The sequence below is a fragment of the Eucyclogobius newberryi genome, unplaced genomic scaffold (genome assembly GCF_026437365.1).
Source record: "Eucyclogobius newberryi isolate DKJ021-1_F unplaced genomic scaffold, fEucNew1.0.hap1 SCAF_2, whole genome shotgun sequence".
Classification (NCBI taxonomy): domain Eukaryota; kingdom Metazoa; phylum Chordata; class Actinopteri; order Gobiiformes; family Gobiidae; genus Eucyclogobius; species Eucyclogobius newberryi.
Window position 1 is genome coordinate 42664789 of NW_027315834.1, and position 16375 is coordinate 42681163.

General features: G+C 39.7%; 1 protein-coding gene across 2 annotated transcripts; it reads right to left on the bottom strand.

Moving 5' to 3' along the window:
- Window positions 1-3585: 3585 nt before the first annotated feature.
- On the bottom strand, window positions 3586-15274 carry tbx5a (T-box transcription factor 5a). 2 transcript variants are annotated; one of them, XM_072453083.1, is made up of 9 exons: window positions 15047-15274; window positions 12693-12870; window positions 12250-12344; window positions 11449-11568; window positions 10774-10921; window positions 8027-8179; window positions 6559-6650; window positions 5097-5317; window positions 3586-5003 (listed from the first exon to the last, which is right to left on the bottom strand). In XM_072453083.1, the coding sequence occupies exons 2-9, from the start codon at window positions 12843-12845 to the stop codon at window positions 4411-4413; spliced, it is 1575 nt and encodes a 524-aa protein (XP_072309184.1). In that variant the 5' UTR covers window positions 12846-12870; window positions 15047-15274; the 3' UTR covers window positions 3586-4410. The 2 variants fall into 2 exon arrangements, with proteins under 2 accessions (XP_072309184.1, XP_072309183.1); XM_072453082.1 differs by lacking the exon at window positions 15047-15274 and adding an exon at window positions 13504-13574.
- Between the last annotated feature and the right edge of the window lie 1101 nt (window positions 15275-16375).

Sequence of the window (16375 nt, forward strand, 5' to 3'; positions counted from 1 at the left end):
GTGTTTCTGGTCAAGTGCAAAGCAGATTATCTTCATGTATCTCAAACAAACAAACAAACAAACAAACAAAAACATCCCAATATGTACTTGGCAGTTAAATTCAAGGACCCCTATATAAACCGTGCCACCAACTCCAGTGGGAGGGGAGTTGGTGTTATCTTCTTTAGTTATCTAAAGCAACAAAATGTGTTAAATCAGGGTTAATATTGTTTATTTGAATAGTTGATTCTGTTATTGGACCTAATTTGACTAAAATGTACTTTTTTTGTCATCATTTTGAATAATCTCAAAGTAATCTTGTGACCCCCAACTATGCCCCCACTTTGGGTTAAGGTTTACTACATGCAGCTAATTATTCTTGAATACCATCGTGAATAATAGATATGTATATTATGTTTATTTAATCTATAGCCCTAATTTATAGTCCCAATTGAATATTTTTGAATGACTTCAGTACCAAACCATTTATGTACTGTGGGACACTTCATAATTCCGTGCTGAAATTGAATGCTGTCCGTAGCTGTTGTGTCCTGGAGTCTGTGGGCCTCCCTTCAGTCCTCAGGCTCATGACCAGAAGTGGTGCTGAAAGACAAAGAAGTGGAAGCTGGAGGGAAAGGTGCTCCCATTTCAACACTCCCATCTCTGTCCTCTGTGAGCTGCGGAGAAGCCACGATGCTCTGTATTGTCTTCACCATGATGCATGGCTCTGTTGATACGCTGGCCATCTTTACATGAAGCAGAGGAGTCCTTATCTGATCGTGAGCCCTGCTTCTTCCAGATGTAGTCTTGCTGCTCCCACTGCGCCAGAACATCAAAAATGTGTTAAATGAAAAAAGTTACAAATGTGTTATTACCCTGCATGAGATATAATAGTGTTTGCATCCAGATTACTTTTTTTTTTTTGAGGAGTCTAAACACTGTCACACCATGCAACAATACGATCTCATGTAGCTCACTATATGTACCCTTAATACAGTTTTCAATAAACCAGTAAAATCCTGTGAAACAGATGTTTGTGACTCCAGTGTGAGATGGATTGATTCTTTGAAAACCCTCGGTGTTGGAAGTACTCATCCATCTATGTGATCTTTGTTTCAGTACATCTTAATAAAGTAATCCCCTCCCTCATTTCTCTGAGCCTAGGAATGCTCTTGTTCTTCACTCTTCCCTTTGTCCTGTGGGGCACCACTTTGATTTGTTTAGGTTTCAGATGTAGGGTTGACTAAGGCCATGACTCATCATTAGTCTGACATGACTTGTTTTAATTTTGTCTCTGTCCTCTGAAAGAACACTGATACAAAAATGTTACCAAATCAAAGTTGATGCCGTTTTGGTTGATTAGAGTTTCTGTGTGCCCACATGTTTGTGCTTATGTGCGTATGTGGAGAATATGTTTAATTGAATATATCACATGAATTTGTCTTCTTTGTGTGGGTTTTCATCATATTCCAAATAAATCAGCAGTGTACCAGTGCGCGATTCCATCTTTCATTTGGACTTTCCAGTCATTAGAAAGTCATTTATTTTATTCAGACATATCATAAGACTTTCATCTTCAGACAATGATAACTGCATCACTGGCCAAAGGTTCCAGTGTGTCCCTTTGAAATGCTGACCCGTTCTTTAAATGTTTAAAGAGCGGGTTGCATCAGCTGCCTTCGCCCACCCGGACATGTTTGGGTGAGTGGGGGATGTCGGGAGGGCTGTTGTGATACATCATGTGTTTAAGCTGTGGATGGAGGGAGGCTGAGGTTGGACAGGGTTAATGATGGGCTCTCGCTCTATAGCTGTGGGCCGGGCTGGTCCACTCAGAGGATAAGACTGGCGGTGTGGGGGCATCCAGAGCACAGGGGTCACATTGCTCACATCAAAGAAGCCATGAGACTGGCTCAGTCAGATGTGCTGTCAAACGGCAGGACACAAGAGGCACAGAGAAACACATGGGTTATTCTGAATATAAACTATTTTAAAACACAACTGTACAATAGTTGTGTGTTCTTTTATCAAGTTCAGTACAGAATCAATTACATTAACAAAAGCTGCAAATGGCATTTTTCTTCACAACCAAAGGCAAATCACCTAATTGGCTCTTTTGCTCTGCAGGGACCTTTTACCTGTAACCTTTTTAGTGCTTGCCCTTTTCTGTTCTTCTACTGATCAATCAATCAAATCAATAAATCCACAAATTAAACTTCATTTATAAAGCGCTTTTAATACATAAAATCTAAAACAAAGTACTTTACAGTCCATTAAAAACCTTCCTGCCCAAATCCCACACAATCCACACAACCAAACAACCCACAGTTAAATGCACACAAACACGCACGCACTCACACACTATCTATATATGTGTGCACATATATATAAATATATATAGCTGGAGAAGGCTTGTGGACCTATATATATATATATATATATATATATATATATATATATATATATATATATATACATACATACATACATACATACTGAAAGTGTTTTTCAGACTTCCTATAAGTGATCTGTTCTTCTGTATCTACCTCTGTATCTACCTGCGTTGCACCAATGAAATTTCCCCATGTGGGACAATAAAGGAATATCTTATCTTATATAGGCCTGTGTGCTTTATTCGGTCTGTCTGTATCTGGAAGTCCCAGAGGACCTTGGCTTGGTCGTTCTCCACCACCTTTGGAGGTGTTTCCCACCTTGTCCTTGGGGTCTCCAGCCCGTACTCTGCACAGATGTTTCTGTATGTTATGACGCTCCATGTATGCTGTCCCTGCCAGCATCTTGCACCCTGCAGTTATGTGTGGGATGGTCTCAGGGCCCCCTTTGCACAGCCTACACCTTGGGTCTAATCTGGTGTGGTAGATCTGGGCCTCTATTGATCTGGTGTTCAGGGCCTGCTCCTGTGCTGCCATGATCAGGGCCTCTGTCTTTCAGACCGGCCCTTTCTAGCCATTGGTAGGATTTTGTGATATCAGCCACTTCAGTTATATTCCGGTGGTACATCCCGTGTAGGGGCTTATCCTCTCATGATGGTCCCTCCAGCACCATCAAAATACGCTTTCCTACTTAGGACATGAGCAGCCAGTGTGGGTCCTTAGGCAAGACCCTTTGTGCTACTGCCTACCTCAAAAAACCACGAGAGAACACAAAATAAATGACATGCCGGCTCAATGAGAAGCCACTGCATCAATTTGGTTGAATAGCGTGTTGCAGCTGAAAGATCGTACTTACTGTATTTGCTTAGCTGAATCCAAGTGGTGACTTCTTTTTGGACAGGCATATAAAATTATAATTTATTTATGGCCCAATCTGGGAAATTCATGGTTCCTACATGTAATCTGCTGGATTATGTCCAGATGGGTAAATAAGTACAATCAACTTTCCTTGACTCTTCTTACCTAAATACTTACATGCTTTTGCCTGAATTAATTTATTAATCTTCTTATGCTGAGACAGAGACATACACATACTGTACATCATTTACTCTTTTGTTTATTAATTTAGAGCAAAATAAAACCCCTGGTTCAAGTGCACACTCTCAAGATCTGCACCATGCAAGTGTCAGTAATTAAAGAACATTCAGGCTCAAAGGAATAATTGAATCTTTACATTTATTGTACGATTTCAGATTTTTTACAAGTTTATTTACACACTGAGTTAGAGTTTTACTATGCATTTTGATGAGTTTGTTTCATTATCCCGTATTCTCGAGTATGAAAACTGTCATAAAAAAAGAATAAAACCAGTTCCAACATGCAAAAGCAACCCTTTTTACACCTTTAAAAAATAAATACTATTGACAAAACATTTTAATTAAACATCCAAAGATTAAAATGGCAAATTATGCCTTAAAACTGTGTGCTTCCGCATATGCCTTATATATTTACTCCATGTTAATAAATGTAAGGCTAACCACTGAGAAATACATGATTTGTTGCATCTTATCATCTCACGTTTATATCAAGAAACCTTAGAGAACTTAAAGAGAAATTTCAACATGAAAGATTCAGAGCATGTTGCACTTAAAAGTACAACAAACATCAACATATCTATTTTCATCTAATAGCATTTGCAGGCTATAAAGAAAGATAACTACTAAACCAAAGAGCTACTTTTACAAAAGACATAGGTACACATTATTTTACCCTCCATTTGCACAATGTCAAGTGGGTATTTGATCTTTGAAATTATTTATTTTACAGCAGACTCACACCAATGTGAGAACACTTGACGCTCTCTCTGTCAATATTTATCTCCATTGTTGCCCAAAAAATCATTCAGTCCATGTTGTCCAGCTCATCTGCATATTTAGTTAACAAAAGTCCATAAGTGCAGATGTTGTTTAACAAATTGGTATAAACCTAAGGCTAAATTAAGTTTTTTGTGTTTTTTTTCATCCTTACACTCCAAAAAGAGCCTTTAGCTGTTGTCATTCCACTCTGGCATGATGCTGACACTGTGCACAGTGTGGTATTGGTGAGGAGATATAGTGCGTTGTATGCCGTGGGGGTAAAGGTACTCATTCCCCTGCAGACTGGCTGTTGGTGACTGGATCCCTGCTCCGGGGCTGCACTGGCGGGCCAGTGTCTGGTGATGCATGGGGCTCTGGTACATAGCTGCATGGTGGCTGTCCCCCAGCTGTGGGGAGCCATGTCCCCCCACCGCTCCAAGCCGGGATACCAGGGACCCTGAGGTGAAGTGGGCTGAAAAGTGCTGGTAAGGCAGCCGTTCCATGGACTGCATAGCAGTGACAGAGCAGCTCCCATAGGGTGACACACTCGCCCACGTGTTACAGCTGATGTCCTCTAGACTAGGAACAGGCTCAGCCCCCTGTGGTGCTCCAGCATACATACAAGCCTGCCGCTGACTGGACTCACTGCGGTATGGCCCCCCAGCCAAGCTCAGGCTTTGTGTGTAGCCCACAGGTCTGTAGTAATGGTCATCTTCACTTGAGGAGCTCTCTATGTACGACTTCTTGTAGGTGTGTTCACCTGAGTGACAGTCATCCTCCACTGAAAAGACACATTTTGTACCACAACTATTATGCAACACAGCTGCTGTCATTATGTGCCTTAAATCCTGTTGAGAATGTAAGAAAACAGTACCTTTCCTCTTGATGCAGTGATACTCCTGGCTGTGCTCGTGAGGCAGAGGATATGAGCCCGACTGAGGCAGCAAATCCTGAGAGGTGCTAGAGACTCCGCTGTCACATTGTGAGTACTGGCTGGTGTTGGTCATGCTTTGAATCTCTCCACTGAAAGGACTTTGGCTGGAGCCAACTCTCTGACGAACTGTGCTGCGAGGTACAACTGGATACTCCTTGGTGCTAGAAACATGATATTAAAAAGTCTTGTAATCTTTATGCATTATTTGTCGCATCAGAAACATGCATTGTTGTGATTCAAAAACACTTGCTTGAGAGAAAAGTTGAACAAAACTGATTTGTCAAAGGTTGTCTTGTATGGCACCCTCTAACGTCTTACTAAAAACCTCCTCTGTGGAGGAGCCACACTTATAAATCATTTTACAACTTTTCTCTCTTTGATTCCAGAGATTGTTTTGGTTAAAAATTGACCTGGTTTTGCAATAAGCTGTTCTTTTAACCAAGAGCAGACATGCATCGCGTACTGCACTTGGGCGGACTGGTCAATGGCATTTAAGATTAATAGTGTGGTTTGGACTTGTACCAAGGTAAGCTATACATTTGCATTTGAGGTAAAAGGCAATTCACTCAAAATGTCCTGTTATCTTGGACGATCCACCTACTTAAGGTCTGTGTCTGTTTGTTATGATCCAACTTTGAAAAGTGCCGCTATTTGAAGCTTCTTGTCAAATGAAAGCTTTCCCATGGAGCATAAATGCATTCTTGTAGAACACTTATAATTACAAAGTCCCTTTTCTGCAACTTAAAATAAATGTCTTAGGCAGTGGACATGATTTTAGCGCCTGGTACTAAAAGTCTGACGGGGGTGGGGCCACTTTATGCTTAAAAACCAGACTTTCTCCTTTGAAAAAGTGTTTTCCATGCAGCTGTGGACGCTCCGTGGCTCATCTGGACTGAATAATAGAAGTAGTGTGGTTGTGTACTGCCTTGGCGGCTGGACGGAGCAATACGGCCTCTTCAAGCAGGCTGCATGGACGAGAGATGTTACAGCAATGTTTCTGAGGTTGTGCCAGATCAGCCATAAAAGTATTTACCATAAGAAACTGGCTGTAGATCAGAAGGTACACTTACATCACCGAAAATATCACACGCTAAAGATATTCAGTCAGCGTCTTGACCATGTTAAGGGATCGTCAATAATCACCATCACATACGTTCAGTCAGTCAACGGTTTATATCATACACTCTTCATTTTCATTTTCACTTTTACTGGTCTCATTTTTCAACAGTTTTATATTTACTTTATAAGTCAAACAAACAAAACTCCCTCTAGCCCTGTGGTGTCTATGTAGAGTATCCATTTTGTCCATTTGTCCTTTATTGATCCTTGTACGTTCTTAGTCTGTAATTATTATATACATGTTTTAATTGTAAATAATAATACAAAAGAAAGTTATAAATACCTTTGCATTCTGGACATCCGATGTAGCTCCATATCGTCGCTTCCTCGAAAGCCTTTAGCAAACGGGTTGTTCTCAATCTTTAGCTGAGTAATCTAAAACAACAATATTTGCAATTAGTTAGCAACAACCATAACGCAGCTGTACACCCAACAAATGTTGTGCATTCATGTGAGCCGTGCTAAAATACTGTGAGCATGAATCATGGAGATCCGGAGGGGATATCCCTCTCTTACACAGTGGTTTCTGGCAGGTAATTAATTGGCAAGTCTGGAACTCACTCTCCATCAGGACTGGCTGACACTTCACCAGACCTTATAAAATCCCTTCACTTTGAGTGTGTCTTGTTAATACATGGCATTATCGTCTTATCTTTTGGTCATATGGAACTTTGCACTTACTTTGCCCTCTGCACAATCCCACAAAACATCGTAAGACAATAAAGGGGAAGTGGTCTGGTTTTCTAAAAAGTTAGAATGAGCCCTAGACAAGTGGCAAAATAGTAAAAGCTTTAATAAAAGTGCTTTTTGCGTACTTTCTTTATACCTTACATCGTTCCAACTTGGACACAAATCCACATATCTCTGGGATTTGCTATGAAAAACAGAGTTGTATAGAGACATTCCAATAGCCTACACAAGTATTGTGACTTTTTAAAAGGGCTTCTTAATTGTCTCTCTGATTAAATAATCCTGCAGGGCCTCCTGCTGTGGGGCAGGTGAGCTGAACACGTGTCTCACAGCCCCGTGCAACTGAATAGACAATCTTTGTCAATCACAATTGCTTGTTTTCGCAAAGGTCTGGAAAGCCCCAATAATTAGCCCCTGGATACGACGTTAGACCCCAATAACATGTTAGAAAATAATGAATGGTTCCTACAGAATGTCGGTCATTTGTGTTTCCTGTTCCCAGAAAGGCCCTGGCCTCTGATTGGCTAAGAAGATATTATGAGTATGCGCCCCTTTCCCATATTCCCTAAACTAAAAACATATAGGCCTTCACGGCCTCCTGATGTTAAACAGACACTGTTTACATTGCTTCTCGCACCGGGGCCTCTTTCAGACCAAAATGAGGAGAAATGGCCTATTTAGCAAAAATATTTTACAACTGGTATTTTCCGGGTCAAAAAAGTTTAATTGCAAATGAAAAATCAATATGCCCCATGCATAAAATCCAAAGCGGCACAAGCGCAAAATACGCACAGTGTTTTAGTTCTCAATTTGCTTATGGAAACGTAATAAATCTAAAGCAAACTAAGTGAATCAAGAGCAAAATGTAGAAAACTTCGCGCGGTTCGGTGCGTTTAATTTAGCGTCGGACCCGCCTGTTTCAGGGAAAGTGTCCATAGGCTACACACCCCTGGAGCCAAATGCAAATATAACAATTCGCTCTATAAATAACAACGACTTTAGGATGTTTCACAACATATTTTTTTCTGCGGGCCAAAACTTGAGGTGAATATTGGGCCTACCTTGTGGTTCTGGTACGACGTGACGGCTATGAACGCTGTCTCGGGAAACACGTGCGTGCAGAAAGCCGTGTTTTTGGATCCAAAGCCGTTGTTCTCGTCCGCTTTGACGATGTGGATTCTGGGCTGGTATTTGTGCATTGAGTTCAGGATAATCTGTGGAGAATGCACATGATAAACTGTCAAAATAAATCTAATGAAATGTAAAGGTCAATTTTACAGAAATAAAAAAGAATGTCTCAAGTGTTTAACCATGAGCCTATGCGCATTGGCAAATTGAGACTGAAACAGATTATTAAGATTGATCTATGGATAAATGCACAGCTCGCATTCACAAAAATAGGCCTATACAAAAACAAAAACGAAATAAAAACATCAATCAGCACTTAGTATGTTTCACAAAACACTGAAGCGTTTTCTGTGGGAAAAGCCCATCAGACTATTGTAAACGCAGACCTGAACATGGCGCTGAACTTGAACCTTGGACTTTTGTTTTTTGGTCTGTTGATTTCGACGGACCTGGGTCCTATAGTTTGTCTTTTATAAAAGCCTAGACAAAGAGCTCTTTTTGTCAGAAGTCACTCTCCTTCTGTTTTGATCTGAAGGGCTGTTTTTGTAGCTGTCTTTCAGTGTTACAGCCCCTGGTGTCTGTAGGTCAGCCAGTTTCAAGTCATTTCTCAAAGCCAAATGAAAAATAAAGACAGACAGACTGGATTTTTATTTTTTAATTGGATAGACGGCTCATAACAGACAGCAGTGTTTTTGGCATGCTATTCATGCAGACAAGAATCAGAAAGGTTATATTGCCATCGTCAGTGAATAAAATCATTAGGAACTTAAGCGTAAAAGGTGTAAAACAATGTTAAAAAAATGCATTAGCTGTTCTGAAAAGTCTGACAATTATTAAGTATACTTGACTGTCCCAGTAAGCACTTAAAAGTAAATATAGGACTCTACAAGCATCATCATTTATAAATTATCAATGAAAAACGGGGACTACTGCAATTAAAAGTGTTTTTGAACCATATTATGTCACATTACAGATGTTAAATATCTGCACTGTGTTTACTAAAGTATGACATTTGAAAATGTCGAGTGATTTCTTGGTTTTCATGTTTGTAAAAAATACCGTCTTTACAGTCTTTACAGCAATGATCAGTACAAATCTGCCATTGGCTGCAATGTTGGACTTTTGAAGCCAAAAGTGTCAGTATATGCATGACAGTGCAGCGCGGCTTGTATAAGTGAGGTGTTGTTGGACCACCCACTGCCTCAGCCTGTATCAGCCTCTAGTCTAAATGACAGTATTCAGTGATTTTGAGGGATCACTTTGGGTCTCAAGACACTACCCTTTACTTTCAAGTTGTCCACATCACAAAGTTGTTCTAAGCTTTTGGGATCAGCCGGCTTTGTACACTATCATCTACTGCCCAGTGCATTCTGCCAGTGGAACATAAACAATGTGATACTGACACTCCACCCGACTGGACCGACATGTGTGGGAAGAGCAAGCACAATCCAGTCACACACGAAGAACACAGAGGAATATTCCAGGAGTGTAGATCGAGATCAAGGGAACCAGAGACAAACTAATGTCATTGTCAGCGTGATAAAACCGTGCTGCCTCCCCACAAACTTGTTTGGGCTAACTGAATGCGAGCATTACACATTCAACAGTTGTGGGAATACTATAATGCAACAACTACTTCTGCTCAAATCAAATTATGCATAAATATGTATTTGTTTTATTTATTGGCTCCCCATTAGTCTTTATTTAAGTACTATTCTTCCTGGGGTCCAGGTCCAGGTAATATATTGTTAATTCTAGTAAATAATGATTTTAAGATTGTTGAATATTTTATAATTTGTACCAGTTGAACCATAAGCCAATCTTATTTTTTCAGTCCGTCCCATGTCTAGTCATTGTTTGAGGAGTGTTGAATTAACACAAAATGTATTTGATTGTCTAATCCAAACCATGCAGTCCACTGTAACTTTGAGCCCTTATAAGTCATCTTTGTATGATTCCAAACAGCTGGACCTACAAACTGACACGTTTCTGCCATCAGTATTTCAGTTATGAATCCCAGGGCCATGATTTTGTCCCTCAGCTTTAGAGGGCCAAACCAAAGGCCCAATGTAACCAATTAAGAAGGCACTTAGACCTTTTGTACAGTGATGCATATTTAATAATGAATCCAAAGGTAATAAAACACTTTCAAACACGTCTTCAAACATTAGGCCTCAAACTGAATTCCTATAGCCCACATGAGCATCAAATGATGCATTGTTAGAATTAATGACATGAAGTCTTGAAGGCAAAAAAAAGGGAAGCATGGTGAAATTTTACTTTTGTTGACATTGTGTATAGTCAAACCAACCAAGTTAAATAGTATATTTGAAGGCCTACTACCACAGTTTGCCATGTTTAGGCATTTTATTTTTGCTAATGGTAGTTTTTTAATTAGCAACCTGTTTTATATACAAAACAAGGCCATCATTTGAAATTATGTTGAAATAGGCCTATAACGTAAAACAAAGTTTTACAATATAATCAAATACAAGAATATAATATAAACTCAATAAATAATATTGGCAATTAATAATAGTGTCTATTATTATGAAATGTGTTCTGTTTGTGAGATAATCTTCATTAACCTAAATTCTAGTGAACTGAAGCTGTCACCAAAGCGCACCTTTAGAGCAAAATGTTTGTTTTACGTTGTAGTTGTGACAAAATGGGCACCTACATGTCCGAATGGATCCAGGTGGTTGTTGGTCAATTTAAGTTTCTGAAAGGACACGAGCTGGCGCATCCAGTGTGCGCCCGTGGCGGGAGAGTCCGGGTGCACGTACAATCTGCCGGGCATAGCGGGCTCGGCCTTCCCCGTCACGGACCTGAAACAGAAAGAGACACGGGGGATTTTAGCGCACAATGCAAGGAACTAGTATTTGACCCTCACAAACCCTCTCCAGAAACGTATAGGCTACTTTTAGAAATGCCTTTAAAATAATGTTTACTACATCAGATGTAATTATTTGTATTTATGTGTCACAGATCAATAGGATGCGTTACAGGCTCAACAAGTCTTTACTTTTTATTCAGCGCCACTGATATAACACACTTTATGTGGATGGAAACACAGGAAAAAAAAAACAATCGCCCTGTTCACCCGTGACCTGCAGCTTTTGCAACGACAGTGCTGTTTAGGGCAATTACTAACTTTCTTTCACCTACTAATAACAGTATGTATTTCTTGGAAACCACCTGAGCAAACACAGTTTTCTGGGATCGTATCGTTACCAGCCAAATAAATTAGGCCTACATTGAAAATTACATTCTCAGTTGAAGTCAATAATTCACGCTCTTATAAATATATAAAGCCGTTTAAATAACATTAAACATAAAATTACAGTTTACTCACCATTTATTGTCTGCGAATTTGTATCTGTGGTCATCCGCAGGAACAACGTCCATGAGCAAAATATATTTAGTTTTAGGATTCAAGCCAGTGACTTTCACCTTAAAGCTGGGAAACATTCGTCTGTAAAGGACAAAACGTAAAGTATAAAACCGTATCACACACGAAGCCACAAAACTTGGTCACAGAAATAGGACAAGATAAGCCGGTGCAGTTGATCTGAAGTTTTATAAATTAAATAATCAGCTTTTCGGAGTCGAAACCATCCCTAATAACATATGTTTTCCATTCCATATTCTTTTGGAAATTTAACAGGTTGTGTGTCAAGCCACGCAAAAAAGAGATATTACACAATGCCTACAATATTATTTGAATGCCGAAACAGCAGTGAAGTGATTTGAGTGTGATCGGACAACAGGTAAACTGCATCTCACTAAATGATATATTATGAGCGTTTATATTTAACGGATAATGCCACGGGCTGATTTAATATGAATGAACACTTGCGCCATTGCACATTTACACACACTTCACACTTCAGCAACTCGTGTGAAATGCTGCAGGACGTGTGCAGCCTGCTCCAGTCGTGATGTGGGAGCGTTTCAAACACGACAAAATAAGAAACAGAAGACATGCTTTCACGTTTATCCCTTCAATTGTCATTTTATGTCCACGTTATTGATTGACCAAACTGATATTTGTCATTAAAGATTGAAGTTTACAATTAAAAAAAAAAAATTCCAATTCGCCAAGCGTTTTAAGTAGACAAAAATAGCCTAAAATGTAAAAATATAGTCCGATTACCTTCCTGCTTTTGTGATGATCATCTCTGTTCCCACTTCATCAAACTTTGTCCACAGTTCTCTCTCGTGCAGATACACTTTTATTCCTTCCATTCCCTAGAATAAAGGATCAAATGAGACTTGGAAAAACCCAAAACATTCCATTATCGTGCACGACCTTTCATCTTTACTATCGACGAATGCAATCATTTTTTACAGTGTGTGACATTAAGCTCTATTTAGAAGTTTGAAAAGTGCACAGCTGTTAAAAGTAACAAACCTGCAGCAACACAACTGGACTAATTGTCAAGTTTGCAGTTATTTCCGTTATCTAATATGATTTAAATTGCACCTTCAACATTATTATTTGTTGCTTTTGTAACAATGACTTATTCAATGATTGCGTCCCAACTGCAAATGCGTAACATCCAAATAAGAGCGCAAAGGAGCCTCACACACACTGACCTGTTGAATATAGGTGGTCTGTGAGGATGGGGGATGTGGGGATTTGGTTGTGGCCCCATTTTGTTTCTCATTTTTGTTTTCGCTTTGCACATCTCTGGAGTCCGAGCCGCTGGGTGAATGTGCCGGACCAAAAGCGTCCTCCTGGTCCGCCATGACGGGGAACCGAGCCGTGTCCAAACTGGAAGATTAAACGGACACAGTTTTACAAAAGCATTACCATCAGAATCCATGTACAGCTATAGTCTGTAAGGATGTTTTCCTCTCCATTGTCTTTGCTATTGTGCGCACAATTGAAATATAGTTAATTATGGGTAAACAAGCGATCGTTTTTTGTTAATTGATTAGGACTATCGTTGTTTATAGTTTTTCCTCCAATTTAGACACATTAATGTCAGTGACACGTTCCAGTAGAAAATACAAAGCCAATTAAGTTTCTCAAGTTGGGCCACCGGTGTGTCTCCAGCTGCAGAAGAGCCGTAGCCTGCCCTCTCAGAAGCAAACCGCGCGTCGTCTCACTACATTGACGGTTTGGACTGGTAAACTGCTTACCGAGTGAAACCCCAGTGTCAGATGCTTCTTTAAGAAAATGGGTCTCGAAACAAAAACGCCAGGGCCGAGAACTATATCCAAATGGTTTCTTTTCAAATCCGTATTCTGACGCTGTCCGGTCCCGTTTCTGGAGCCCAGTTTCTCCCCCTGACGGCTATTGCACAAAGCCTTCTGCCATATTGTGCATTTTGCGCCGTGAAGCGGCTAGAGAGCCTTCTCCAGGCAGTGGGCTGTAGTCCAGTCCCTGAGGAGTCTCCGTCACCTCTTAGTTCCCTCCTCTCAGCTCCACTCAGTGCGTGTCACTTTCCCTGCGTCCAGTTCTCTCTCCCGGACTTTACTGTGCCTCAGTGAGCTGCGGGGCGGAAGCGCAGACGTGTGGGGAGGGGGCGTGGGGCAGGAACAGTAATTCCTTCCTGGTCCCTACCCCGCCTCGGCCCTTTCCTAAACGACTCTTATCCACAGTGTAGTCCGGTGCGGATTGAGACGGGTAAGTTGTGTATGCACCATTACGCTTCAGGGCTGCGCGTGTTGTCACGGGGCTTTTGACATGCTCAGCTCTTTTAAATAAAAAATAAGTGCAAATTGTTGTGCAACCACAGAAGGAGTGAGCAATTAATTTAATTTTCGTTCCATTAACAATCCGACACTATCGGGCCAATGTGAGGAAAACATTTAACGCCTCAGATTATTTATATAACGTCAACCTTGACCATCACCAAGAATATTCTTTCTCTTTGTAATAGGCACTTTCACAATAAATAGTTTAAAAAGAAGCAATTGGCACTTTCAAGTATGTTTGGTTAAATTGCCTATAGAATACATTTAACACATACAATTTGTGTGTGTGTTTATGCGTTATTGTCAGGCCTTTACTTTGTCGAGTGCGTTGCTCAACTTTGTCTTAAAGATGATTAATACAATAGAAATGGATGCATTCACCTCTTTGACTTGTGTATGTTTTTTTATTTTTTATAAAATTGTATTTAAATTATTTAGGTAATAAGAACGCATATGTTAAATTGTTAATTTGTTAAATGGTTTAAAACAAAATATATAAAATTGTAAAGCAACCAAAAATCTAAAATTGTTTGAATAACAACACATTTATAAAAACAAAAATATATACACACAGATTTTATGGAGTCTATGGTGTTAAATATATTCTATAAGGCAACTTGACCAAACATACTTGAAAGTGCCTACTACAAAGAGAACAAACATTACTAATGATGGTGAAGGTTCGCGTTAAATGCTTTCCTCACATATTTTTATATGGTGTGCTACTGTGTGTATAATATGTATATATATATATATATATATATATATATATATATATATATATATATATATATATATATTATACACGCAGTAGTACATATAGTAGTACCACAATTAAAATGACAATTTAATTTTGGCGAAACAGCAGCATTTTACTCAAATAGACATACAAAATTAAAATAGCCATCTGACGGATAACCATAAAAATGATACGTTATTCATTGGACAAAATTAAAACAATTAAGCTGCACATCAACATTTTATTGTTTATTATTATTATCATTATCATTATTGTCATTATTATCATTATTATTATTATTATTATTATTATTATTATTATTATTATCATTATTATTATTATTATCAGACAAAAGCCAAAGCAGCAAACGAACTACTGACAAACACTTAAAAGTCAAGCAGGGTTAGGCTAACAAATGAATAATTCATTTATAACTAATAAAAGTAAAATTACCTTTCTATTTCTAAAGACATGTCAGTGAAAATGGGCACAAACGGTCCACACATACCTCGTGCTGTCCTGTTCGAGCCGTAATGTGGAGAAATCCCAAGTTTGGACGTATTTGAATAGTTCAGTTTTGAGATTAGGCCTATATTCTAGCGTCAGTCTGGACTCCAGCCGTGAAGCAGGTGAAAATGCCGGTGTGTCTAACACTGAAGCAGCCAAACGCCGGGATCAGGTAACAGCACGCCCGGGTCCAGCAGTGCTAAAGAGCAGCTGTGAAAGTTGTGGCTGAAAGGCCATCTACAGCTCGCCTCTGAGGAGCTGAGGAGGGACAGAAAGAAAACATGAGCCATGCACACTGCATTTTAGGCCAGAGCTTTTCCAGGTGCTACAAGAGCATTATGGACTTGGACATATTTGTTCCCAAACTAAAATAACAACAGAGCTATCCCAATGACCCTAATCAGTTGAACACATTTTTATTTTCAAGATTTGAAATGAGACTTGCTCATTCTGAGCGGTGTTTTTCTTTACATTCTACCTTAATGCCATGAGCTGCATCAAAGTGAAACCTGTAGCAGAAACCAACACTAAAACCTTCTGACCCCGTTATGATGTGGACGTTTGTTGTGTCTCTCAGCTTGTCTTCATAAATATGGAGAGGATTGGTCCGTTCTCGTCTGCGGTGGCACTGTTTGGCCACAAAAGGACCTGATGTCCCTGTTCCCCCTTCACTCTGAACCTCGTGAGTTTTCCCTTGTCCCACTTCTAAAGCCATGATACGTTATCTTGGCTGCCATGGCAATGCAGTGGTACACACTGACGCAGAGGAGGACACATCAGCCTGAAGAGGCTGTGGGCTTGGGTCTGCTGGTGGTGCATCGGCGCAGGGCCTTGAGCTGACACATTTCTGCTAACAATCACATCACACACGGGGACCCGCATTCCAACCTCACGATCAGCCTCCTCTTCCCCCCGCCCACCCTGCGCTGCGGTGCTCCTTTCCTCCATTAAACCCGAGAGCCATTTATGACTTGTTTGTCAATTCTGTCATTTAGAAAAGCCAAGTGAAAACATAAAGTCATTTAGAATAAAACAAAATTGGCTAATTATATATTATATGTAACGCAATTTATTACATTTAGGCCTTTTATCACATCTGGATTTGCAACGTAAAGAGCCAAACATAATCAATTGAAGCTCGTGAGCTTTATATTTTATACTCTGCTTCCCTCTAGTGGCGTTTTTAAATATGTCACAAATGCTGCCGGCCTCCTTCACGAAGTAGAACCCCTTTGATTTATAATAAATCCTACAGGTTAGATCCCCAAAACATGGATATTTTGCTTAAACTCCTATTTTGATTTTTTTAATTCATCAATTTAGTTTTCAG